The 26193-nt window shown below is 53.5% G+C and overlaps 1 protein-coding gene across 1 annotated transcript in view; it reads right to left on the reverse strand.

The window, feature by feature from the left end:
* Positions 1-4816: 4816 nt before the first annotated feature.
* Positions 4817-26193, reverse strand: part of FA2H (fatty acid 2-hydroxylase) — a 39132-nt gene continuing 17755 nt past the window's right edge. Inside the window, exons 2-7 of the mRNA XM_075536737.1 lie at positions 17523-17621; positions 9768-9910; positions 8913-9019; positions 6894-7066; positions 6017-6269; positions 4817-4896 (exon numbers count right to left, since the gene is read on the reverse strand). Coding sequence (XP_075392852.1) covers positions 4817-4896; positions 6017-6269; positions 6894-7066; positions 8913-9019; positions 9768-9910; positions 17523-17621 — 855 coding nt within the window. The remainder of the gene's footprint in view (positions 4897-6016; positions 6270-6893; positions 7067-8912; positions 9020-9767; positions 9911-17522; positions 17622-26193) is intronic.

The following is a 26193-nucleotide window of genomic DNA, read 5'->3' on the forward strand; positions in this document are numbered from 1 at the left end:
TTATGGATTGGTATCAGGAATATGGACTAACATCAGATTTATTGACTTGATCTGGACTGGGCTTTTTTTTTCTTAATGTATAATTTCTCTCTGATATGAAACTCTCTCTTATACCCATATGAGTCTCCATGGATTTGTTTTTCTAGTCTACCCAGACTGACTGACTGACTGACTGACTGACTGACTGACTGACTAACTCTCTCTCACCTTAGATACAGGCTAATAAGGAATCTTGTATGGAGCAACAGTGAGAGTTCTGGGAATTTCCAGTTTTTACATGCATCTTGTAACAAGTTTTATCATAGATACAATATATCCACTGGGTAAAGCACTTAATTGCAGTGAAAGTTATCAGCGAGATTCTGCAGCCACCAGTGCTACATGGAAAATTAGAAATGGGAAAGGCTTAGGTTAAACAGTCCTCTCAGACAGATAAAGTAGGGTGGGAAATGCTGAAATTTAGGAACAGGGTTTAAAGCAGGTCCTTCCCAATTCAATCTCGTCTGATGAAGCAAAACCAGAATGGACCCGAATGTGTAAAACATGGTGTACCAGGACAACAACTGGAATGGGAAAATTTACAGGCTGAGTCCCTGTGAGAAACTCAGTCCCCTCCTAGGAAATGAGGGCAGTATGCACGGTGCATAGCAACCAAATTTCACGGGAAGCAGAATCAGACATCACAATGCTCTGCCCACAGATGGCTGTTGAACTTGCTGTGTTCAATGTGTGTCTCCCCTAAGTCCTGGCACCAATCCAATCTCCCAGAGCAAGCTCCTGGAAGAGGCTCACCGGGCCTCTTCTGTGCCTCCCAACCCAGAGCTTCGACCCGTAACTTTCCCCATCCAGTCACTTTTTACTAATTCTGGTCAGTTCTGATTTTGTTGCATCGGCTGTGAATGAACCAGTTGAGCCCTGCTTTAAAAATCACCGCAATCACAGTGGAAGCAGGCCGAGTAGGGCAGAACCTCACGCTGCCATCAGAGGGCAGCAGAAGGCAGGACACAGGTGGTGATGCCGCCCCGATGTTTAAGTGGCTGGTCAAGGGTGGGACTAACCTTTAGTGAGCCCTGCTACAAGCTGTATGTTGTGCGCGGCCCCATAAGAAACCTTACCGAGTTCAAAGGCAGAGTGAGAAAGCAGCGCTTTATTTAGTCCAGCCAAGAAATACTCATTTGCTAAGTGTAAGCACAGTGGCTCAAAGGAAACCCCATGGCTGCAGGCCCTGCTGAAGGCAGAGCAGCAGGTGATGGGAATTGCTGGGTCACAGCGAACCACCGCCTTGCGAGTGTGCTTAATCTTTTGGTATTTTTGGTATCTTCTTTCCTTCCAAGGAGGTCTGGTGGTGCCGTGGTTAAAGCGCAGGGGTGCTCTGTTAGTGAGTCAGCCACTCTGCGAGAGAAAGAAGAGGTAGTCTGCTGCCCTAAAGACGTACAGCCTTGGGGTTGCTACAGGGCAGTTCTACCCTCTCCTGTAGTGTCGCCGTGAGTCAGGGTGGCCTCAGCTGCAAGGCTTGTCTCTGGGTATGGCGATGACCCCCATCAGGCACCAGTGGCTCTGGGTTTTTCCTTTCACTTCAAAAAACACTCAACTGAGTTGCTTCAGACCCATAGCGACTCTGTCAGGACAGGGTGGACCTGTTTCTGTGGGTTTCTGTGACTTTAATTCTTGACTGAATAGAAAGCCTCGTCTTTCTGTCAGGGAGTGGCTGGTAGTTTGTAACTACTCACCTTGTGGCTAGTAAGCCCAACACGGAACCAACTAGGCCACCAGGGCCCCTCCAGATGGACAGTACTCGTGTTCTATTTATTTATTTATAAACATTTTATTAAGGACTCGTACAACTCTTAACACAATCCATACATACATCAATTGTGTAAAGCACATCTGTACATTCTTTGCCCTCATCATTTTCAAAGCATTTGCTCTCCACTTAAGCCCTTTGCATCAGGTCCTCTTTTTTTCCCCTCCCTCCCCCCTTCCTCATGAGCCCTTGATAATTTATTTATTATTATTTTGTCATATCTTTCCCTGTCCAATGTCTCCCTTCACCCCCTTTTCTGTTGTCTGTCCCCCCGGGGAAGAGGTCACATGCAGATCCTTGTAATTGGTTCCACAGTACTCGTGTTTTATAATGCACCTTCTCACTCGCCTTAGGGTGTAAGCCTGGACACTTACTGAGAATGTCTTGTGCACTTGATAAATCATCCTTCTGCTGGGTGGTTCTGGACATGGTGACAGCCAGGTCAATGCTGATCAGCCGGAGCTTTAGGTGCTGGGACACCTGCCTGTGCTTCTCTCCTTGGACACCCATTGCATCCCCATTCGATGGGGCCTCTCTCAGGTGTCTGGGGCAGACCCAGCAGAGGGCATTGCCATGGGCAGTTACTGGGCCACCATCTACTCCCAGTTCTTGAGGGGGTTAGCTTGGTTTTGAGTTGCTTCTCAACTTTCCCCCTGAAATCTCATTTCCACCCTGCAGACTCACTTACAAGATTTGTGTGTCTCTTTAGAATATTGTTTGTTTTTAAAGAAGCATTGTCTGTCCTTTTCAAAGCAGACTCTTCTCTGTGAATGTGCAAGTTCAGAGCATCCACCTCCTGCTCCTCCTGTGTGTCTATGTCACAGCCAGGGGGTCTGACTTCCGCTCCAGCCCCAAACACTTGTCTTATACCTGAGCAGATGGCCCAGGTTCCAGAAGCTGAAGGGAGGGACCCCCACATCCCTTCAGGAGGGGTAAAACCTCCTAACTACCTGGGTGTGAGAACAGGGAGGGGGACAGGGCAGGCACCCTCCTGGCCAGGCCTTCTCATGTACCAGTGACCTCAGGCCCAGCCTTACTAAACCAGACCCTGAGTGTGGCCCAGCAAGCCAGGTTTGTTCTGCCAGATGGTGAGCTGCCATCTTGTCCCTCCTGCCTAGGGTGACCCGTGCACAATGGAGTGAAGTGCTGCCGTGCCACTATCATCAGTGGGGACCGGGGGGCGTGGGGCGCTGTAGGGAGACCCAGGCCTTCCACGGGCAGGTTTCCAGAAGTAAGTTGCCACCCTGTTCTTCCTAGTCTGCCAGAAGCTCTGCCGAAAGCTTCCACCAGCAGGCCGGTGGTGCCTGGGACGCCTGGAGCAGCACTGGCCAGCCACGGAGCCAGGCCTCCTCCGTGGAAGGTGCAGGCTGACGCAGACCGACCCAGACCTGCTCTACCTGCCCACCTGCCCCACTGCCTCCCGGTCACCCCCTTGTCCCCCAAAAGTGCTTCAGGCCTGGAAGATCTGGTTCCTGGGGTTAGGAGAACCAACTGGGGTCTCAGTGGGGTTCCAAAAATCCAGGGGAGAGCCCTCTTCTGTGATGTACCAAGGTTGGGGAGGGGGAGCACGATGCCCTTTGCTCAGGCTGCCTCTGTGGAGAACATGTAATAGTAACAAAGCCCAGGGGGAAGCAGCCAGCTTGTTCTTGTTACCAGGCCCCAGCTATCCAACAGGGTCTCAGGGAGCCCCGCCCCACCCCCTCCAGCTCTCCCTCTGTCCCCCCAACCTCAAGTCATGACGTGGTCAGACGGGCCACCACCTACAGGCAGCAACCAGGCTTTGCTGTTTTTCTTTTCAATGTTTTATTTTCAAAATATACAATTTATTGACATCTTTATTTCACAACGGTTGTCATGGATTACTTATTCCAAAATCTTTAAATATCTCTGCAGTAAACATTACAAATCACAGGATGAAACAGCTTCTCCTTAGGTTTTACACTCATTAAGTTTTGTTTTTGTTTTTAAAAAGATTCAAGTAGTAATCGTTTGGGGGACCAAACTAAGGCAAAGCAGTTTTTATTTAATTTTTATGTTGGACCAACACTTAGAATTAGAAAGGGGGCAGTTCTGACCAGCTACTTGGCCTGGGGTCAGCCCGGCTGTCCTACCCTCTGTCGGCAGACCCTCTGTGCAGAGAGGGCTTCGGTTATGAAGCCACAGAGGCTGGATCTCATATGCAGGGTCGGGGTGGGGGTGGGTGGGCAGGGATGCAAAGGTGGGGGGGGGTAAGGCACCCAAGAGGCTTCTTGTCAGTGAAAGGCGGTCCTGGCAGGGAGGGTCCTGAATAAGGAGATGGGCCACCTGTCCAGGTGTCGGCCAGGACCAGCCAGAGCTGGGTGAGGGCTCTGCCCGAGAGGTAGACCACCTTCAGCCTCACGTGGTTCCCTCTGGAGCAGTTGTTGATTCCGAAAGACAGGGATCTGGGCTCCCCTCAGCCCCAAGGCCACCATGCTGCACCTCAGCCCACTGCATGGGCTGGCGAGGCCAGGTGGGTGGTGGTGCCCTTGGAAGGCATCTAGCCCAACAGCTGGATCCATGGACAGCTCTGGAGCTGGCCAAGTGGCTCTCCCTGGAGGTGTCCTGTTGTGAGAGCCCCACCTCACCTCAGCACCCCCTCCCCAGGAGGACCAAGCTCTCCAGGAAGTGCCAGGAAGACCAGGAGGCAGGGGTAGGGGTTTGGTCCTCCGGAGGCCCCCATCCAGGGCTGATCTATTAGGAGGTCCACTGCCAGGGGATCAGTTCCCTTCATGTCCCTGGGAGTGGCCTTAGCAGAAGGGGCCTGGAACAATCCTGTGGCCTGAGGCTCTGGGCGGAGAGGCTGAGATGTTCCCTCCAGGAAAGAGCCTGTCCCCAAGGGCCTTCTGCCATCCCGAGGTGGGTCAGGAGGTCAGTCCTGGCTCGAGGTCTCCCCAGCAACTGCCACCAAGCCTGCGTTGTTGTGTAGCCAAGCAAACCTTCCCAGCAGGGGTGGGGGTGGGGTAGGACCGAGGGCTGGGCACCGCACCGTGGTCACTGTGTCTTCAGATAGGGCTCTTCTGGGACCAAGGTGTGGAAAAAGTAATCCCATAGCTTGGAGGTGATGCCAAATCCTAGAGGAGGAAACAGACAGGTTGGTGCCAGGGGTCCTGTGGAGTGAGCCAGGTCCATGTGTCGGGGGAGGAGCTAGGCAGGGTGAGCAGGAGGGGACCGTGTCAACCACTTCACCAGCCAGGGGCAGGGCACAGGGGTGTCTAGTCTCTCAGGGGTGCCTTTGAAGAGCCCCTTGATCCTGTCTGGCAGAGGTCCTAGGCAGGACTGGCCCTGCCAGCCTCGCCTCTTCATATACCCCTCAGAACCATGGCCTGCAGCGCCACCTGTCCGGGCGGCTTAGTCACCAGCTGTGCTGTCCAGCATGGTGGCCGCCAGCCACCCACGAGGTGACCGAGACCCAGCATTGCAGGAAGGCGATATGTGGGAAGATGCCATGACCGTTTAATTCCCCCCCCTTTTCCGCAAACTTTTCAAAGCCCCCTCATAGGCCAAATCCCCTTTGATGCCGTGAACTTAAATCTCATTGTAAGAATGGGTACTTTGCTGGAGCCGGCAAACTGCAGCTCCCTCAGTCTGTCCATGTGGCTCTGGAGTATGGTTGAAAATGAAGATAAAACTATTATTTGCATAATGGTGATTTAACTTGTTGGTAAAAATATCTTCAAAAATATCTTTATGGTTATCCAATGACTTTGACATTGTTGTGAGAGTCAGGGCTGATTCTTCGCCTCGCAAGTGTGCCGAGCCCGGGGCTAGTGGAAAGCGATGAGCACGTCTGGCAACTGAGGCATGTGAACCTGCGGTGGGCAGGGGTCTTAGGACAGCTCTCCCCCCACAGCTGAGCTCCCAAATGGACGCAGACGTGGTGTGAGAAAGCGTGTGGACTCTCTCACTGGCCGCTTGGCTTGACCTTGATCATACCCATGTGCTGAAATGATACCATGTCTGATACATAAAACCACATGCATGGCCAGGGAGTCTGCTCCGACTTACAGCAACCCCAGGGGCCAGGGTGGAACTGCCCCTCTGGGATTCCGAGACCCTGACTCATTATGGGGGTGTCTCTGGCTCTCTCAGGTAGAGCAGCTGGTGCTTAGTGCCCCCATGTCTCCAGGGTCCAGAGCCCAGGGGCAGGGCAGGGTGCAGACACTTGGAGGCTGCGGGTGCCCTTGTCCTCACCTGATTTCTGGTGGGAAAAATGATGCTTCACGTGGTAGGCCTTCAGGTTGTACAGCAGGGAGCCCTTGTGCGGCGAGCCGAAGTGCAGGTAATAGTGTATCATGTCGTAGATCACGTAGCCCAGGAGGCCCCCAGAGAACACGGTGCCCCCTACCGCCTCCGGCAGGACCAGGTGCATCAGCAGGTAGAAAAAGGCGATCATCAGGGACGCAGGTGCCGGTGGGAAGACGAGACGGGAGCTGTCGAAGGGAGCCTGCGGGGGGCCGGGGAGATGGTACCCGGCCAGGCAGTCCCCTGCGGGGGAGGCTATGCCTCTCCTGGGGAGGCTGGATGCCCCCGTGGCTCAGGGAGGGCTGCCCAGATGCTGGGGACTGGAGGGGGAAGACGAGTTCCCCCACCCTGGGGAGCCCCAAACTCTGGGCTTTGCCTCACACCTTCTGTCTCTCCAAAGGGGAGTCCCTCTCCCCCAGAAGATATCTTGCTGGATAGGACTTCCAGTGGGGGCGTAGAAGCCACTCTGGTCAGTAGCTGGGAGTGTGGGGCCCACAGAAAGGGGTGACGCCCATGAGACCCCAGCCTCGGGGGGAACCACAGTGTCTCCTTAATGGGGATGCTTCACGGTGGCCGTGGGGAGGGGGTGGCGGGCAGGGCCATTCCTCCATTGTGTTCCTTTAAGTCTAGAACCATGCCTGGTCCCCACCCAGTGCTGAAGGAACTAGGAAGTACCTTGTAGTGAAGATCAGAGAGCCTAATGCATGGAATGCACCCCCTGAGTAGCCTGTACCCCTGAGCAATGCCATAAACAACCCCCTGGGTCAGAGGTTTCCCCACCTCTCTGGTGCAACCTTGTCACCTACAGGTGGCAGCCGGCCCTCACCTTGTGGTGCAGCCCGTGCAACATGAAGTGCAGCATGATGAGGTAGTAGCTGTCACTTGGGGGCTTCATGTGGAACAGGAAGCGGTGGATGAGGTACTCAAGGATGGTCCAGGAGAGCATTCCCAACAGGATGAGGCCCGGGAACACGGACTTGGGCACAGGAACCGAGTATTCTGCAGGGCAGCCAGGAGGGGCCGTCAGGGCAAAGGGCCCTGAGCCCCACCATGTGGGGAGTCCCAGATGCCTGGATTCAGCAGTTTGGGGGCTGGTCACCCTGAGGGGCTTGGGGGTCAAAATGAGGAGGCTTCCAAGGCTGTTCTGGGTGCATGATGGAGGGACAAGGAGCCTGCCCTGGGAAGCACCTGTTTGCCTCAGGGCAGTGAGTCAGTCAGTGGAGCCAGGAGGTGTTTGGGGGAGGGGGAAGGACAGCTGAGGCAGACATGCTGCCTTTCTCTGCAGAGGCCAGGGTTGCTGACCCAGGCTCAGCCCACCCTCTCCCCCACTTAGAATGGTCCCCTCCGATAGGTCAAGTGCCTGCCCACCCCCTCACCCCACCATTGGCCCTGCCTGCCTGTAGGGATGGAGCTGGTACCGCATGGCATCTCTGGAAGAATCCGCCAAGGGCCCTGGGCCAAGGCTTTAGCCTGGCCTGCCCCTCCCCCCTCTGGGCCACCGGTCCCCTTCACTGTTGGCAATTGTTAGGGGAGCTGGGGGACAGTGGGTGATTCAGCCTGCGGGCCTTGGGAGCAACAAGCCCTGTGCTGTGCCTGGGCTATTCAGTGTGGGCTGAGAAGGGTGACTCTCAGAATGCCTGTTAACCCTCAGGGGTCAGGAGAGGCTGGTGTTTGGGGAGTGGGGTGGGGTGGGGAAGTGGCTCCTGCAGCTCGCTCACACTGCCCCCCCAACCTGGGTTCTGTGGACAAGCCAGGGCCCCTCCCCAAGGGGCATCCACAAGGGGAGGTGGGAGCCCACCTAGGGAACGGGCTAGTCCTAGCACCCTCTCCATCCTGGCCCTACACCTGGCACCTCCCCAGGCTGGCTATGCCAACATGGACAGGCCATCCGGCTTGCCCAAAGTAGGCAGTGAGCCCACGGAGGAGGCTGGTGGGAGAGGTCACACCCCACACATTGTGGGCCGCCTTGTGGGCCACCCTGAAACTCCGCTCCCTCCCCCCCTCCCTGCATCCCCAGCTGGCCCCTGTCTGTCTCCTGGCCCTAGCATCCAAGCGGAGGGCACCCTGGCTTGCTCACTCGCTTTCCGGAGGCCCCATCTTTCCTGGTCCTGAAAGGGGAGAAGAGCGTCTGGCGTGGGCTTCGGCCCCGGGCAAGGAGAGGTCCCTGGGAAAGCAGGAGAGGGGCTGCCTTCCCCTCCCTGCCTCTAGCAGCCCCTGGATGGACTGGCACTAGCATAGCAGCGTTCACCCAGCAGAGTGCTGTCATCCAGCTTGGGGGTGTGGTCCCCCAGGTGCTCCGGAAAGCCCTTTCATGACATGGGCCCCTGACGAAACTACCCGATTTGTTGGTGGCTCTGTGGATCCGTTTGGTGGTGGTGGCGGTGGTGAAGAGTCTAGCAATTGCTTTCCTTAGAGAACACTATTTCTAAAGTCGAAACACCAACCCCAATGTGTCGCTACGATGCTCCGGAACTAGAGCGCGGGGACCTTTTATTTCTACAGACCCCAAACCACTGTGGTCAAGTGGATTCCGACCCACAGCGACCTTGTGGGGCCGAGCAGGAGCCCAGAGCTTGTCAAGGCTGCAAGTCGTCGTTCTCGAAGTGGGCGGCCACCTCTCTCTCCCATTGAGCGGCTGGTGGGCTGCGATCACCAGCCTTTCGGTTAGCCGCCGAGTGCTTAACCGCTGCGTCACCAGGCTTCCCTCTTCTCTCCAGCCAGGGCTCCCTTCAATGCGCCAGAGATGGGGCATCGGGTGCTCAGAAACTCAGGACTAGGCGTGCACCGAGGGCTCCACCTCCCGGGGCCGCGGGAGCCAATCAGGCAGGCCCGGGGGTGGAGTTACCTGTGGTGAAGGACGTGAAGAGCCGCACGTTGCCCTGGGCGAGGATTCGGTAGTAGGACCAGCTAAGGTACAGCATCAGGGGAACCCAGATGATGGGAACACTGTACCTGCAGGATGGACAGCAGGGTGGAGAGACACTCGCATGGGGGCTTGATGGGTCGGGCTTCCCCACCTACTGACCCTAGGTGTCAAACTGAGCCCGAAGCATATGCAGAAGGCATATGGAGACTTGGGGGTCATGGGGCTGTGGTGTGGGAAGAGGCAAAATGAGGAGAAAGGCGGTTAAGTCCACAGCCCCTGATTCTGAGACGAATTCCTGGCCGAAGGGAACTGTGTCTGTCCACAGGCTACTAGCTGGATAAGCACCTACCTCTTGTGTCAGATCAACAAATTGCAGGCAAAATTGTTGCCAAAGGTATGGTTTGGCGGGTCAATTGTGACTCCCGGGGACCCACAGGTGCAGAGTAGAACTGCACCGTTGGGTTTTCCAGGTTGTGTGACCTTTCAGATGGCGATTGCCAGGCGTTAGTTCTGAGGTGCCTCAGGGTTGGTTTATCCTACTAGCCTTTTACTTAGTAGTCAGTGCCTAACCATCTGCATTCCTCAGGGCTCCCCGTGGCCATCAGAGGGTGGAAAACCTGGACTGAGGGTCTGGAAGGGAACGTGGGTGGCACCAGAGACAGTTTCTGGCTACATGTTGGCTTGTCATGCAGTGAGAGGCCAAACTCATGTGTAGGATTGGATTGTAGGTAAGGCACACCCCACCATCCCTAAGAGCTTAGCTGGGAGGAGGGACCCCACAGTGCCTTCCCCTTTCTGATCTGGTTGGTACCATGGGTTTGGAGCAAGGCTCACCAGACAGCCTTGGAGAGGGCCTCAAAGAGGTCTGAGTGAAACAGGCGGATTGGCCTGAGCACCGGCTGGTGGACCCACTCCTCATACTTCTCTCCCAAGTAGCCCACCTGCCACAGCAGCGGCTTCTGCCAGTCCACCAGGTCCTGTGAGAAACAAGGTAGAATGGACACTTGATAGTCACTGCGTGCCACACCTGTCTCCCAACGCCTGATGGCAGCATCTCAAGATCCCTTCAGTCATGTGCTCTGTGCACGCCTACCTACTTAACCCGGTGCCCTGGCCACAGGGGGTGGGGGGGGCAGGGTCTAGGACAGGCTCATGAGCCTGAAGCTGCCAGCAGAGCCTGCCTTTACTTTGGGTGTTGGGCAGGATGATTCACTCCTTTACCCACTCCCACCATCATCCATGCAACAATATGCTGTTTCAAATGTACATGCTTCTAATCAAGGTGCTGGAAGAGTCAAGAGATGTGTCAGAGACCATCTTTGCTCATTTGGGGTTCAGGCACTGGGATCTAGCTTGGGGACCAGTCTTGGCCCCACCAATTTCCTTGTGACCTTGGGCAAATGACTTCAGATCTTCGAGGCTCAGTTTCCAAGGGGATGAGCTGTGGGTAACCATATGGCACCAGCGAGGTGAGCGATCATAAGGGAGACTAGTGGGGAGACAAGGCAGGCTGAGATGGGTTGGCAGGAAGACGGGCACAAGGGTTAGCTCCAGCATGTGGAACAGAGCGTTGGGGGGGGGGGGGACCTGGGTTCTGGAGTGGAGCTTGTATAACACAGAGGATTTGGAGAGGGAAAAGCAAGAAAGGGCATCAGGACCCGGATGAGGACTGAGAACAACTGGCCCATTGGAATTGGAATGTGCTTGCAAGTGGCAGGAAGAAAAGCTGATGAGGGACTTAGAAGACAGACACCTGTGCCAGGCATAGGGGCTGGCCCGAGGCCAATCCCTGGAAACATGGAGGAAAAAAAATCAGACTGTATTCCTAATTATATTTATCTCACCTTCAAATGAAGGGACTCCCGGTGGTGTAGTGGGTTATGCATTGAGCTAACTACAAGGTCAGGAGTTCTAAACTACCAGCAGCCCCCTAGGAGAAAGATGAGGCTTTCTACATCTGTAAAGATTTAGTCTCAGAAAGCCACAGGGGGCAGTTCTACTCTGTCCTCTTGGGTCACTGCAAATGTGAATCAGTTGATGGCAGTAAGTTTGTTCATGTTTGTTTTAGTGCCTTAAAACCAGTTCTGTGTGTTTTCTAATGCCCATAATTCCAGAGGAACAATAGTATATGCAAATAATTTATGAATAATGAGAATAAACATATAATGGAAGGTGAGCTCAAAAAGTTTTACCTGCTGGGGTACAAGATCCACAGCTCTTTATCATGGGGTGCCCTTGAAGAGCTCAGAACAGCAGGGGATTGAGGAAGAGGAGTCTGGACCAAGCACTACAGCTTAAGTGAACAACGATGAACTGGGCCTCAGGCAGCTCCTCGTGGCTGCCTCTGCCATGCTTCAGCGTGGAACCCTGGACCCTGTCCTTACCTCGGGGAGACGCTGTCTTCTCATCTAGAAAGCCGGGTAGGCCTCCCCCCACCACCCTCATTAGCAGTCAGGACAGATTTCCAGAGCATCGGGTACACACAGTGGGGGCCCCACGAGGCTCTGATGTGAGGGCACGAGTTAGGAGGCCTGTGCAGGTAGGAGGGGTGGCAGTGACAGAGAAGGTGAGAACCAAGAGCTATAGATGGAGGGACACACCCACTTAGGAAAAAGAGCCAACAGGGATTTGGAAAACCTGCCTTCCTGTCACTTTGTCAGGAATCTTATGTTCCCACACACTCTGGGACAAAGCTGGTTTGCCCCACCGAGTACCACTGAGGCGCCAGCCCCGAGGTGTTTCCCCACCCTACTGGAGGGGAAGCCCTGCCCTTGATTAAAGCCCAGGAGCAGCAACGTGGGGTCCCAGAGCAAGCTGGGCAGGGGGTTGGTGTGTGCCCGTAACCAGAAAGGCCAAAAGATGGTTATGGTTCCTGCCATGAGAACTTGGCAGGTCCTAGGCGTGGGCTGCCTTCCAATAGGAAGCCACTTCCTGCTTTGGACCCAGAGCAGCTGGGGCCACGCATCCCAGCACCGGCTACATCAGGCCCCAGCCAGCCTCGTCACCATCACTGATCTCTCCTTGGCCCTAGCCCATGTCTCCATGGCCTCATCGCGGGCCTGTAGACTCTTAGCAGCAAATGAGATAATTCTGGCTCATTCCTTCCATTCTACTATCCTAGGTCCCTAAATATACACCCCCCACCCCACAGCACAACACTCCCTCCCTCACCACCTCCCAGGAAAGAGAACTGGAGGAACCAGCTCAAGGTCTTTGTTTACACTTTATCACACAGTGGCCGTCGCCAAACCTGAGAAGAGGCTGGGTCATGGTCACCAGGTACCTGAAGTTCCGCTCCACCTGCAATCAAATCAAGACCTATTCCTCACAGGACATTAGCTCTGGGTAAAGCCTGGGTGGCATCACTTCACACACACACACACACACACACACACACACACACACACACACACACACACACACCTCCTTTGGTCCTTACCAGCTCCCCAACGAGGCTGGTGTTTCCAAGTGCCTTTGAGTCAGCTGGGGCTCCTAGTGGCCCTATCAACGGACGACTGACTGGGGCCTGCACCGCCCCACGCCTTCCTCACGAGTGTTGTGTTTGAGGCCGTGGTGTCAACCCGGCTCCATGAAGGTCTTCTTTTCCGGATCCTCTCCTTGACCCAGGGTGAGAGTTAGGTTTCTTTGGGCCAACACCGCGCCCACAGGAACATGTGGGAGGAGTCTAGTCTGCCAGGTGGGTCGCAGCTTGATTGCAAGTGCTACCAAGATGAATGGCTCTCTGGAGGCGGGCCTCTCTCTTGAGGCTTCACCTTCCTGCTGTCGGGCCACCTGGAGGCCTGTGCCAGCCCTGTGACCACCACCGTCGGGCCCATGCAACTTCCCACTGTGATCTTCCGGCCATCTTGCTACATTTCACGTGGCTTCATAAGTCTGGAGAGGGGTTGGACTTATGGACTTGCTCTGGATACTTTCTTGATATACAATTACTTCTTACTACATGAGTGTCCTGGATTGGTTTCTCTGGTAACCCAAGCCTGATACACCAAGCATCATGCCCCCTTTTCCAGAGAATGGCATCATCTGATAATATGGACAAAGCACTTGAGGCAAAGTCTCATCATCCTGGCTTCTAAAGAGCATTCTGGCTGTACTCCTTCCATGGCAGAGTTGGTTCCTCCTCTGGTACTTTCAATAGTCTTCATCAACAAAGAATTCAAAGGCATCCATTCTTTGTCTGCCTTCCTTATTCAATGTCCATAGGAGGCAACAGAAAATAGCAGGGCTTGGGTCAGGTGCATCGTAATCCCCAAAGTGACGTCCTTGCTCTGTAACACTTTAAAGAGTCCCTGTGCAGCAGATCTGCCCCCGCAAGGCATCATGTGATTTCCTAACGACTGTCTCTGGGAGAACTGATGGTGGCTCGAATCAAAATGGACGTCTCGATGGCTGCACGTTGTCTCCAGTTCTCACGACGCTGCTGCCTGTTAGTCCAGCTGGGGGCGTTGGCTTTCTTCACGGCGAGCTGCAGTCCACACTGAAGTGTGGGGTTTTCGGCCTGCACTGTTCGTAAGGACGGTTGTGTCATGTGCGTATCGCAGATGGCTGATAAGCTTTCCTCCGATCCTGAAGCCACACTCGTCTTCAAAGAGTCCAGTGGACAGACTGAATGAGGATGGTGAAAGGCGACAGCCCCAGGGCACATCTTTCCTGTGTTAAACCACCAGGGCCTGCCCGTGAGGTCCCCTCCTTGCTGTCCAGAGAAGGATCATCCAGGAAGAATCCCAAGGAGGCCTCTCTGCCCTCCCTGAAACACCCTGCTGGAACTCCAGAGGCCTGCTCACTGGGGTGGTCCCTGCCAGCACAAGGAACGTGACCCTGGCACCTGACCACAGAACCCGGGCCCCTCACCTTCTCCCCATTTCTCGGATGAGAACCCTGAAGCTGAGGCCAGAGGGATTACGTGCTCGAGACCCGGTTGCTTGGTTTGACCCTGCCATCGAGTTCCTCCCTGCTGACTCACAGCGACCCTATAGGACAGGGTAGAACTGTCTGGTGGGTTTCCAAGACTGTAACTCTGAAAATTTTTTTTTATTAAATGCTTTTATTGGGGTCTTTTACATCTCATCACAATCCATACACTCATCCAGTGTGTAAAGCACACTTGCTGCCATCATCATTTTCTTTCTTTCTTTTTAAAAATCATTTTATTGGGGGCTTATACAACTCTTATCACAATACATACATACATCGATTGTGTAAAGTGCATTGGTACATTTGCTGCCCTCAACACTCTCAAAACATTTGCTCTTCACTTAAGCCCTTGGTATCAACTAATTTTCCCCCTCCCTCCCCGCTGTTCCCTCCCTCATGAACCCTTGATAATTTATAAATTATTATTTTGTCATATCTTACACTGTCCAATGTCTCCCTTCACCCACTATTCTGTTGTCCGTCCCCAGGGGGGAGGTTATATGTAGATCCTTGCAATCAGATCCCCCTTTCCACCCCACCTTCCCTCCACCCTCCCAGTATTGCCAGTCTCACCACTGGTCCTGAAGGGATCCTCCATCCTAGATTCCCTGTGTTTCCAGTTCCTATCTGTACCAGTGTACATCCTCTGGTCTAGCCAGATTTGTAAGGTAGAATGGGGATAATGATAGTGGGGTGGGAGGAAGCATTTAGGAACTAGAGGAAAGTTGTGTTTCCTTAGTGCTACAATACATCCTGACTGGCTCATCTCTTCCCTGCAACCCTTCTGTAAGGGGATGTCCAGTTGCCTACAGGTAGGCTTTGGGTCTCCACTCCACACTCCCCCTCATTCACAATGCTTTGATTTTTTTGGTCTTTGATGCCTGATACCTGATCCCTTCGACACCTCATGATCACACAGGCGGTGTGCTTCTTCCATGTGGGCTTTGTTGCTTCTGAGCTAGGTGGCTGCTTGTTTACCTTCAAGCCTTTAAGACCCCAGACACTCTATCTTTTGATAGCCAGACACCACCAGCTTTCTTCACCACATTTGCTTATGCACCCATTTGTCTTCAGCAATCATATCATGGAGGTGAGCACACAATGATATGATATTTTTGTTCTTTGATGCCTGATAACTGATCCCTTCGCCATCATCATTTTCAAAGCATTCTTTTCCCACTTGAGCCCCTGATATTGGCTCCCCATTTCTTCACCCACCCTCCCCTCCACCCTCCCTCACAAACCTTTGACAAATTATAGATTATTATTTTCATATAGCGGGCTTACAGGGAAGAGATGAGCCTGTCAGGGTGCAGTATAGCACCGATGAAACACACAACTGACCTCTAGCTCTTTGGTGCTTTCTTCCCCCACTATCATGACCTCAATTCTACCTTACAAATGGGATTAGACCAGAGCATGCACACTGCTACAGATAAGAGCCCGCAACACAGGAAATCAGGATAGATAAACCCCTCCTCCTTGAGGAACAGCGGGTGGTTTCGGACTGTCGGATTTTGCAGTTAGCAACCAGCTAATAGCCCCTCCAGACCCTTCGTGAGAGCTGCAACTTCCCCCGTGTGCCTGACCCTGGGTGAGTTGGCACGTGCACTGCCATGGAGTACCTTCTCGGTTCTCGCCTGTCCTGATCCCGGGAGGAGGGACTGCTGGTGCCAACTGGCCAAGGGGAACTGACTTTCAGAGGAGAGGACAGCAGGAGATGGCAGCTTGGGGTGCCACAAGGAGGGAAGAGACTGAAGACAAATTGCGCCCGAGGGCCCCTTGGCCTGGTCACACAAATATCTCTTCTTCCTGGGCCAGCACCTGCTCCTGGCCTGTCTCAGCCTTCCTCCCCCGAGGCTTGGGGACACAGGGGCCCTGTGGGGAAGGCCTGCTGGTCTCTGTACAAGGCTGGGTGGGTGGCGGGAGGCGCGGCTACCTTGGACCCCTGGGCGCTCCTTTCCCTTGTGGAACCTGAGGTCTAGAGAGACCCAGCCACCGGGAAGGTTGAGCAGAAAAACAGCAGTGATGTGAAAAAGGGTGAGGCGGTGGCTAGAAACTGCTCTGGGCAAGGCTGATAAGCCAGGGTGTGGGTGAGGGGTGTCCTTTGGTGAACAGAAGACCCCCAAGCAACAGGTCTGGGTCCAGGAAGCAGGTTCAGGGTAGGGGAAGTGTGGCCCAAAGCCCTTTCCTCAGTATGCTGCCCTGCAGTTGTCCCCCAGCCCCGCAGCCCCAGCGGGGGCTATCCCTACCCCAGGGAGAAGGGCTGTGCCAAGAATGTGGCTGGCGGCTGGCCCTGGCATGAGGGTGGGCGGAAGGGCATGTGGTTGGGGTGGGGAGAGGGCCTCTTGCTCCCCAGCTCCCCCAAGCAGCAGAAAGGCCAGGAGCCCGGAACACTTTGTAGGGCAGCCGTGGGGAGCTCAGATGAGCCAGCGACACCCAACAAATGTGGGGAGAGAGGGAAACTCCTTGCTGCCAGCAGCCCCTCCCATGCCAGAGAGAAAGCTCTTGTTTATAGACTGTCCACCCAAAGCCCAGACCCCAGCTTCAGGGGCTGTTCTGGGCTGGAGCTGGATGCTGGGGTTTTGAGTACCAGCAGCTCAGAGAGAGCTCGCTCGACATCCCCCTAGACCTGGTCACTGGCCCCAGTGGCATATTTATTGTCCTTCTTGAGCCTTAGTTTTGAGAGGTGGGTCGGTCATTTGAGCGAGGAAGGTCAGTGCCCAGCTGATTGCTGCAGCAGGGCCCGAACCTAGGGCAGCCAGGTAGACTAGATCCCTGTGGCTGTGACTCCCCAAGTTCTGAGCATTCAAGGGGCCAACAGAAGTATCTGGCTCGGAGGTGCTTGGAAGGAGGCTCTTGATGAATTTGGGGGCTGGCTGCAGGTCTGTCCTAGGCAGTCTACCTGGGACTCCCGAGCTGGACAGACTCAAGACCAACAGCCTCCTCTCCCATGTGTCCCCCTGCTTAACCCAGAGGACTAGTGGCCACAGTCCCCATCTGTCTCCGCACCCCCACCCCATGCGGTAGCAGGGACAGAAGAGTGGGCAGGAGCAAGGTAAAGGGGAGAGGGGACCAGGGGGCTCAGCAGCCAACCACAGCCTGGCTTTGGGCAGGCACTTCATGGTCCTCCCTCCTGGGTGAGATGAGGATAAATATAACCCAGCCACACCGTTGTTGACTTGATACAATAGAACTGGTCAGAGCCAGAGTCTGGGGCACTGGCTAAGAGTTCCGTAAAAGTCACGCTAGGAATTGGATGGCTGAGGGGCAGGGGACCGGGCGGGGCAATTTTCCATACCATTTCCTAGGAGGCTGGCCCCAAGAGTGGGAAGGCAGATGGGGATTGACAAGGCAGGGTGAGGCGGTGGAAAGGGAGGTGGGGGTGGCAAATGGCAGAGGCTGCCCGCTTCAGGGCAGGGTGGGGTAGGGGTGCGGTGGGGCTGAGGGTGTGCAGGCTGACCAGTGGATGAAGGGAGGGACGCCAATTCCTCCACTAGAATTCCACGCAGTCTGAAGTCAGAACTCCACTTCCCCCAGGGTTTGCGCCTGGCCCCTTTCTGTTCCTCCTTCCAGAACCTTCTATCCCCAGCCCCATACTACCTCTGGGTTTCTCTCACTCTTTCCAACCCCACTCCATCCTGCGCCAGCTACCTGCTCCCACTCTGCTTCACAAGGCTTCGCTTCCATGTTGGGGCCTGCCTTCTGCTTCTCTGCAGAGCATGGGGCAGGGGCCTCGTTCTCCGCGGAACCCTGGGAAGAGAAGAGAAGAGAAGACAGGGCGATTACTGACCGTGGGTGGGGAGAGAGCTGAGCCCCGGGGGGGCTGCACCCCAGGGGGATGGAATGCGCTGGGAGGCAGGTGGATGCCTGGGCAGAGGACACCGAGCATTTCTGGACACAGACAACATTGGGGGTGACATGCTTCTCAGCATCTTCCTCTCCCCAGAAGCAGAGAAGTCTGAAGTGGATCTCCGCCCACAGCAGCGAGGAGGGCGGGGCTGTCGGCCCAGGAAACTGTTGGAGGGAATGCTTTGGGGAAGGGGGCTTACTAGCGGGGCTCAGCCCAGTCCTCACTGGTGCCAGGCCAGGAGTTACAGGGTGGCAACCGGGACCCTTGGCAGGGATCACTGGGTCATGCCTGCTGACTGTCTACCTTTCTCCTCCTCAGTTAATTCAATAAAGTCTGAGGGGTCATGGGCAGGAGCTTCTAAGGAGCCACAGCCAGGAGACAGAGAGCGAGAGTGAGAGAGACAGAGAGAAAGAGACAGAGACACTCTCCAGCAGGTTGAGAGAGAGGTTCTCCAGCAGCTTTGTGTGGGACAGGACCCACAGGGCAGGGCTGGCCCAAGTGGGCTCAAGGTTAAACCCAACTGGAGACGAGGTAAAATCAGAAGGAAATGGAATGTGCTGGGAAAATCACTCAGGCTGAGCTGGCTCTGTCGTCATAGGGGGTGAGGCCAGGCAGTCAAGGCCAGCACGCAAGTCAAACTCAGGCCTCCCTGTCAGCAGGGCGGGCAGAGCCCTTGCCAATGGGTCCTGCCCGCTGAGGCCCCGTGACTAATGAACAACAGAGGAGGGGTCCTGGGCACTGGGTGCAAGAGAGCAACCAGATGAAATTGCTACTGGGACGATTCCTACGTTTGCTTCCAGAGGAGCCCATGGGGACCTGAGGGTGCTAGTGGCCTATGCTGGCATGTTCCAGAAAAACCCATAGGTAGGCCAGATCAAGGGGGCGCTGGAGGTGCTGACTGGCTTGTGGGTCTCAGTCTGTTTAGTGGGTGTGGCGACGCTGTTCTCTGAAGACAAGGAAGAGGGGTGCACAGCTCATCATTGAGTGCAACGTCCTAAATATCCCAGCATGGCATCTCCCCTGCTCGGTCATCTTGTTCCTTCTCAGTTTGCTTTACTCTGAGAACATCCCAGGGGGCCCTGCTCACGGCCTCCCCTTCTCGCTCTCCACAAAGCCAACGTCTGTCAGACTAATAAAATGATTTAAAAAAAGATTCCCCATTTATTTTTTGTATATGTAGAAGGTTAGGTTGGTTATAAACATTTTAAATCATTTTATTAGGGGCTCATACAATTCTTATCACAACCCATACGTCAATTGTGTAAAGCACATTTGTACATTCGTTGCCCTCATCATTCTCAAAACATTTGCTCTCCACCTAAGCCCCTGGCATCAGCTCCTCATTTTCCCCCTCCTTCCCTGCTCCCCACTCCAAACTCCCTCATGAACCCTTGATAATTTATAAATTGTTATTTTGTCATATCTTGCCCTGTCCGACGTCTCCCTTCACCCACTTTACTGCTGTCTGTCCTTCAGGGAGGAGGTCACATGTAGATCCTTGTAATCAGTTCCCCCTTTCCAACCCACCCTCCCTCAACCCTCCCAGTATCACCACTCACACCTGTGGTCCTGAAGGGATCATCCACCCTGGATTCCCTGTGTTTCCAGTTCCTATCTGTACCAGTGTATATCCTCTGGTCTAGCCAGATTTGTAAGGTAGAATTGGGATCATGATATAAGGGGAGGATGAAGCATCTAGGAATTAGAGGAAAGTTGTAGTTTTCTTCGTTGCTACATCGCACCCTGACTGGCTCATCTCCTCCCCAAGATCCTTCTGTAAGGGGATGTCCAATGGCCTACAAATAGGCTTTAGGTCTCCACTCTGCACTCCCCCTCATTCACACCGATATGATTTTTGTTCTGATGATGCCTGATACCTGATTCGTTCAACAACTCGTGATCACACAAGCTGGTGTGCTTCTTCCATGTGGGCTTTGTTGCTTCTGAGCTAGATGGCCGCTTCTTTACCAAGATTCCCCATTTAATGAAAAGAAAATTTCATGCCAAATATCAAAGGAATACATGATTTCAGAATAAAGGTAGTTCTTTCCAAGGGTGGGGAGTGTCAACTTTACACTGGTATTTTTTTTACACTGGTATTTTAAAGACCATAATTTCTATTTTAAAGTCTTTATTCATGCAGGAGAATGACCCTATGCATCCTTTGTTGTTGTGTTGGGTAATGTGCTTTTTTGGTTCAAGTGTGTTGATAGGGGGCCTCTCTAACTGACATGCAACAGGAAATCTGTTCAATGTTTGCTTGATCTCAATTTTTCTTATAAAAATTACAGAGATCTGCTGGCTAAAAAATGGGAAGTGCATTCCTAAAAGAGGTTCATTCATTCAACTTAGAATATTCTGGAAGAAACGAGGCAGAGCAGAAGCGTGGCTCATAGGCTTATGTGCCCAGCAGGGAGCAGTCAGGAATTGTCCCGGGTGGGGGTTCCCTCAAATCATCAATCAGCCCAAGTTTGAGATGGAGGATTGGGGCACGACTGCCCATGGGGACAGAGGGGAAGATGTTCTTTTCTTTAAGACCAGAGTCCCAGAGACCACTCCTCCTCTGGCCCCAGCTTAATCACAGCTTGCAGGCCGCAGGGTCACTAGGGAGGAACTCTGTGAGAGAAATGACTGACACACAAATTCCCAGGGGGGCGCATATGCACAGTGTTTGCCGAGTGGTCTCATGGAGACCGCAGCTCCCCGGACAGAAGCCCGAGTCATTATTACGTGACTTCACACATCTCCAATAAGCCAGGAGACTGGGAGCAAGCTTCTCTCGGGCCGAAGAAGCACCCTGGGGTGACTTCACGGGCTATTTCCCCAGGGTCAAGTTACCAGATTTCAGGAGGTTGAAGGACTTTCTACTCCATAGAGACTGACAGCCTGGGAAACCCACAGGGGCAGTTCCACCCTGTCCTCTAGGGTTACCCCTGATGGCAGCAAGAAGCACTCTCTACATGCAGACAAGACAAGGGCTCTCCCGTGCAATGAGGGGGTCCCAGTCCATGCCGGAGCTCCCCGCTTGTGAACCTCGGGAAAGGGCTTCTGCAGGCACCCACCCGGCCATCTGGCCCGGGCCTTCCAGATCGCCCTGCTCCTAGTCTATTGACCGCTGAGCTGGGCTCACTCCTAAATTCCACACACAATATCCGTGAATCAGAATGTGGAAAGGTCATTCCTGGGCACTGGGGTACAACCCAAACTTCAGAAGACTTAGAAAAAAAAAAAGCGTCCTGGAAACTTCCACACTGCATTATTTAATAGCCTCTCCCGATGGTGGAAGCAAGCCAAGGGGAAGTTCAAAAGAAAAACCTGCGAAGGGCTCGCTCTTCAAGGTCTTGGACACTCTTCTGATGGAACAATGCGTGTTGGTGAGCTTGGCTCAGTGGCTCAGAAACACAGCGAGGCCGGGCAGGATGGGCAGGACCCGGCAGTGTTTGGTTCTTCTGTACACCGGGAGCCTGTCATTAAGAGCCAGAAATGATTTGATGGCACCAAACGACAAAAAGAGAAGTGTGTGCTTTTGTGAGCCTTATGCTGGCGTGCATACGAGTGCTCAGTGCACGTGTTAGCGAGTGCGGCTTGACAGGGATGCCCAACCCACCGGTCCGTCACATGGGTGGAGTCCACCTTAGGGACGTGAGGCTGCCGTCCTAGGGCAACAGGGGTGGTTCTGAAGACTGGTGCGGCCCCCAGATCGTGGCTTCTCCTGGCCTCTCCACTTCAGGAAGGGAAGCCAAAGGTAAACGGAGCAGCATGTGGTCAGGCCCGGGCTGGTGGCAAGGAGGCCGCCAGAGCACAGGGTTCCATATTTGGTGAATGTTTACACCTGACATCGGGGAAGCGCGCCGGGTCGATGCTGGGGCCCAAGGCCTGCAGAGGTCACCCCATGTGGACAGTGCAGGCAGGGATGGAGCTGTCCCCAGTCTTCCACAACCTGTGTTTCCATGAGGAGTGAAGGTCAGCAAGGGGCAAGGGTGACGGGTTCTTCCCTCGGAGGAGTTGCAGGCTTGTGGAGCAGCGTGGCGGTGCACGGAGGGTTATCTGTGCTCTTTGAAGTCTCCCAGAGTCATTGGGTGGTACCAGTTGGTAACGTGCGCGGCGGCTAACTAAAAGGTTAGGGGTTCGAGTCTACCCAGAGGCTTGGTCATCTCCTTCCCGAGCATCAGCCACTGAAAACCCCGAGGATTCTGGGGCAGCATGGAGGCTGGGTGAACTCCTGAAGCGATTGTCCCTAGATGATCTTTAAACCTTAAGCCAAAACTGTCCCCGAAGGCTTCTTAAAACCCGACGATAGTTTAACTTAATGAGTAAAAGCTGTCTGCCTGCCCGAGGAGTCTGCTCTCTGCAGAGCATCTCTCTGGGAACCAATGGACAAGATTCAGTAGGAACTTGGTGGGCAGCGAGCTGGCATTAGTGGGAGAGGAACCACTCGGAGGTGACAATGGCCACACGACTCGAAGCGTGTCATCGGCGTCCCGGAATTGTACACGCCGGTGATGGGACTGGAGTGTGTTTTGCTGTGGAGTGTTCTCAACAGGAGCAAGATCATGTAAAGTCAGGCCATCCTGTGGAGCCCAGGTCCACTGACACTCGAGGGGTCACCGGGAGCTGGACTCAACTTGAAAGCAAACTGGTGAGACCCTTCTCCCCAGGCCGGGGCCACGAGGGAAAGCAGCCAGCGAGATGGCAGTGCCCGCCCTGGCTTCTCCGCGCCCAATGGCAGCCCTGGCAGCTGGCAAAGCCTTCTTTCATCTCAGGTCATCTCCAGGCACAGCTGTCCCCCGGTGGATGTGGTCCCACTGACCACCGCTGCCAACCTCTTCTCCTTCCCCACCCACATCATGCGGCTCCTGGGGAGCCCTGCCACTTCCACTGTGAGCTCACTGATGCCATGGATACTGGCACAACTCTCCCTGAGAGGCCAGTGTGGAGCAGTGGGGGAAACTGAGGCAAGGAGACCAAGTCACTCATTCCAGGTCTCAAGCGCTCCCCGACCGTAGGCACAGCTTCCAGACCTGCCCCCGCTGGCACCCTCATGCTCTGCTCTCTGGGGGGCTCCTGAGCCCCTGACCTTCACCTCCACTACGCCCAAGTCCTCCTTGTCACCCCAGGCCCTGAGGTCCCTAGAGATGCTTTGCTTGGGGAGGGTGGGGGAGGGAGAGCGGAGCAGAGAGAGAGAGAGAGAGAGAGAGAGAGAGAGAGAGAGAGAGAGAGAGAGAGAGAACAACAGAAAGCCTGCGCTGGACCCTGCAGACAAACAAGTCCACCATAGAGGTGGCAGTGGCGGTGGCGGCGTGAAAGGAGGCAGTGTGCTGAGGGCGGGGGCGCCACATAAAGGCATGTTGTTTGGGAGAGCCGGGGCTGGGCACCACTGGACAGACAGATGGCCTTTTATCCCCCAGCCCGCCTCTTGCCTGAAAACCCCTTCTTGGAAGGGAGCTGGTGCTCAGCTGCCCCCCACCCCCACCCCATGCAGGGTCCGAAGGAAGGTGGGGCACCAGGTGGCTCAGTGGACAGGTAGAAGAGGCAGAGCCGAGAGCAAAGACACAGCCACGTCTTCGCCCAGGGGGCCTTCCTTGGCCCAGGTGCTGCTTGGTAGAGAAGGCTTTGCGTTAACAAGTGGACCCCGTGTCCTCCAGAAGCAATAGACCTGCCCTGGGTTTGCCCACCTTCCCTGCAGAAGCCAGGCCCTGCCACCCTTGAGGGGTGTGGCTCTGCAGCCTAGGAAACCAGAGGGTCAGTGTGGCCCCAACAAGGACAGCAGCAGCACCATGCCAGGAACAGCGTCCTACATTTGCCTTTCAGGAGCAAGGAAGACATTTACCCTGGGCACTAAAAAACAAGGCAAAAACCCAACAGTGACTTCAATAATAAAATAATAAAAATGCAGGTCATCCAAACTTCTTGCGTGGGAAATCCATACCTTTTAGATCAGGGTCAGGGAACACCTGGCCCGAGGGCCATCTCTGGTCAGATGACCAGCTAACACAGTAGAAAGAACATGTTTTGAGAATGATGATGGCAACAAATGTACCAATGTGCTTGACACATGGATGGATGGATGGATGGATGGATGGATGGATGGATGGACGGTGATAAGAGTTGTACGAGTCCCAATAAAATGATTAAAAAAAGAAAGACCAGCTAACATCACAGGTCTCACCACCAAGAAGCCATCCCAACCATCACATTAGGAGTGGGTTAATGGCATCAGAAGACGTTATAAATCTCCAAAGAACTCTCGGCAGATTAAAGATTCCCTACCCCTGCTTTAGATGCGTACATTGGAAGGGGTGGGGAAGGGGTCAAACCAGTGATCTAAGATAGTTTTTCTCGGGAAAATTGAAAAAGGGAACAAAGAATCAACAAATTAACCCAGTGGGTGCCAGAACAGTAATATAAAACAGAAAACCGCAGGCCAATGAAACAGGAGTGGATGTACAATGGAGAAAATGATCAGATTAGGAATTTGGTTGTTAAAAAAAAAAAAGGTAGAAATTAGTGTATCCGAAAGCATGACCGAGACAAAAACAGGACCACTCTCAGGAATATACAAAAGATCACTTCAGACCAGGTAGATGCTACTCAGATAACGCAAGGATATGATACGCAACTTCATAGTGCTCCCCAATAAGCCACTGGGGACTTTGGAGTGAATTGGAGGTGTCTAGGCAAAGAAGATTAAGACAAGGCTGTCTTTTATAATCTACCATATACTCTCGCGTATAAGCCGAGTTTTTCAGCACATCTTTAATGCAGTGTTGGTGGTAAAATTAGATGTCTCAGCTGATATTTGGGTCGGCTTATATTCGAGTATGCACAGTAATCATTTAATGGGGGAAACAGCTATTATTTTATTTACCAAATGGCCAACGACGGGATGGAGAGCAGTAAGTGTCACAACAAAGTAACGGCAACAAGAACGAGCCTGGCAGATTGTCCATCTTGTGCAGGTCACGTGGGTGGTTTCTACTCCTTGGATACGTGCATGTGTGTTTTTGTTGCTTTTTTTTCTCTCCACTCAATTGAATCATCAAATGCTTCACACGGGATTCTCTGTGTGAATCCGTCCTATTTGGCTGCAACTTAGGCAGAAAGAAAATGATGTGCTCTGGAGGGGCATATTCAGTTTTAGAAACTAGCTCCGGTGGTGACGCGGAGGCTGGTGGCGCGGTGGGTTTCATCTTGGGCGGCTAGCCTCCAGGTGAGCAACCTGAAACCACCAGCTGCTCGACGGCAGAAAAGCGATGCTTTCTGCTCTGATAAAAATGTACAGCCTCAGCAACCCACGGGGCAGTTCTACTCTGTCCTGTAGGGTCACCGTGAGTTGGAACCAACTTGATGGCACTGGGTTTGGTTTTGACTTTGGGTGGAAGATGTCTGAGTGACAGAAGTGTTGAGTGACACCCTTGGAATTGTGACTCGGCTGCAAGTCACCAGACAGGTGCAATTATTTTGTTTCATTTTCATCCTGTGAAAGCTTATCTACATGTGATGTCCACAATACCACTACACAGTGGTATTTCTTTTCTAATATTCCATAAAGGAACATTTCGAACATTCAGCAAAGCTGAAAGATGATCACCATGAACATCTGTACCTTCACTACCTAGAGTCTACTGTTCACACTTCAACGTGACTTTTAACATTTTTTTATGAAATGCTTTTATTGGGGGCTCATATATGTCTTATCACAACCCACTGTGTCAAGCACATTTGCACATATGCTTCCATCATCATTTTCAAAGCATTCTCTTCCCACTTGAGCCCTTGATATCAGCTCCCTATTTCTTCCCCCTCCTTCCCCCACCCACCCTCTCTTACGAACCCTTGATCAGTTACAGATTTATTATTTTCATTCAATGTGACTTTTTAAAGCAATCTTTAAGAGGCTTGTAAGTAATAACATCTAACCTGCAATTGAGAAAACATATCCTTTGGGGTGATTACCAAATTTGTATCAATCTGCCTTCCTTTAAAAAACTAAACTAAACCCAACAACTAGGCATCACCTTTGTGTAATAAAAAACACAGATGGTAAGTAGATGTTTGATGGTTTGTGTCAAATATTCACCTCCTTCTGGCCAAAAGCCCAAAATGAAGATAGAGCAGAGTTCCACCACTCTAGAAAGTCCCAGGAATCTGTTTTTCATAAGTCCCTCGTGCAATCTGGATGAAGAGAATGGTGGGGCAGGCATCCAGTTCCCTCTGCCAGAGGGACAAGAAGATCCCCGGGCTTCTCCAGAACGGGGCCAGGCTCCCGGTGACGCAAACACACCAGCGTCCTTTCACTGTTCGCCTAGAGTAGCTCAGACACAGCAAAAGGGACCTGCAGGTTCCTCCTCCTCCAGCTGTGGTCACTGAGCAGGAAAGACTCACAGAACCCAACGGCCTCCTGCCTTCCAGCTGCTGCCTGTCTGCTCCCCTCCTGATCCCAAACCCAATGGCATTCTTGGGCTGAAGGTG

Source organism: Tenrec ecaudatus, chromosome 18 (assembly GCF_050624435.1).
Source record: "Tenrec ecaudatus isolate mTenEca1 chromosome 18, mTenEca1.hap1, whole genome shotgun sequence".
NCBI classification, from domain to species: Eukaryota; Metazoa; Chordata; class Mammalia; order Afrosoricida; family Tenrecidae; genus Tenrec; species Tenrec ecaudatus.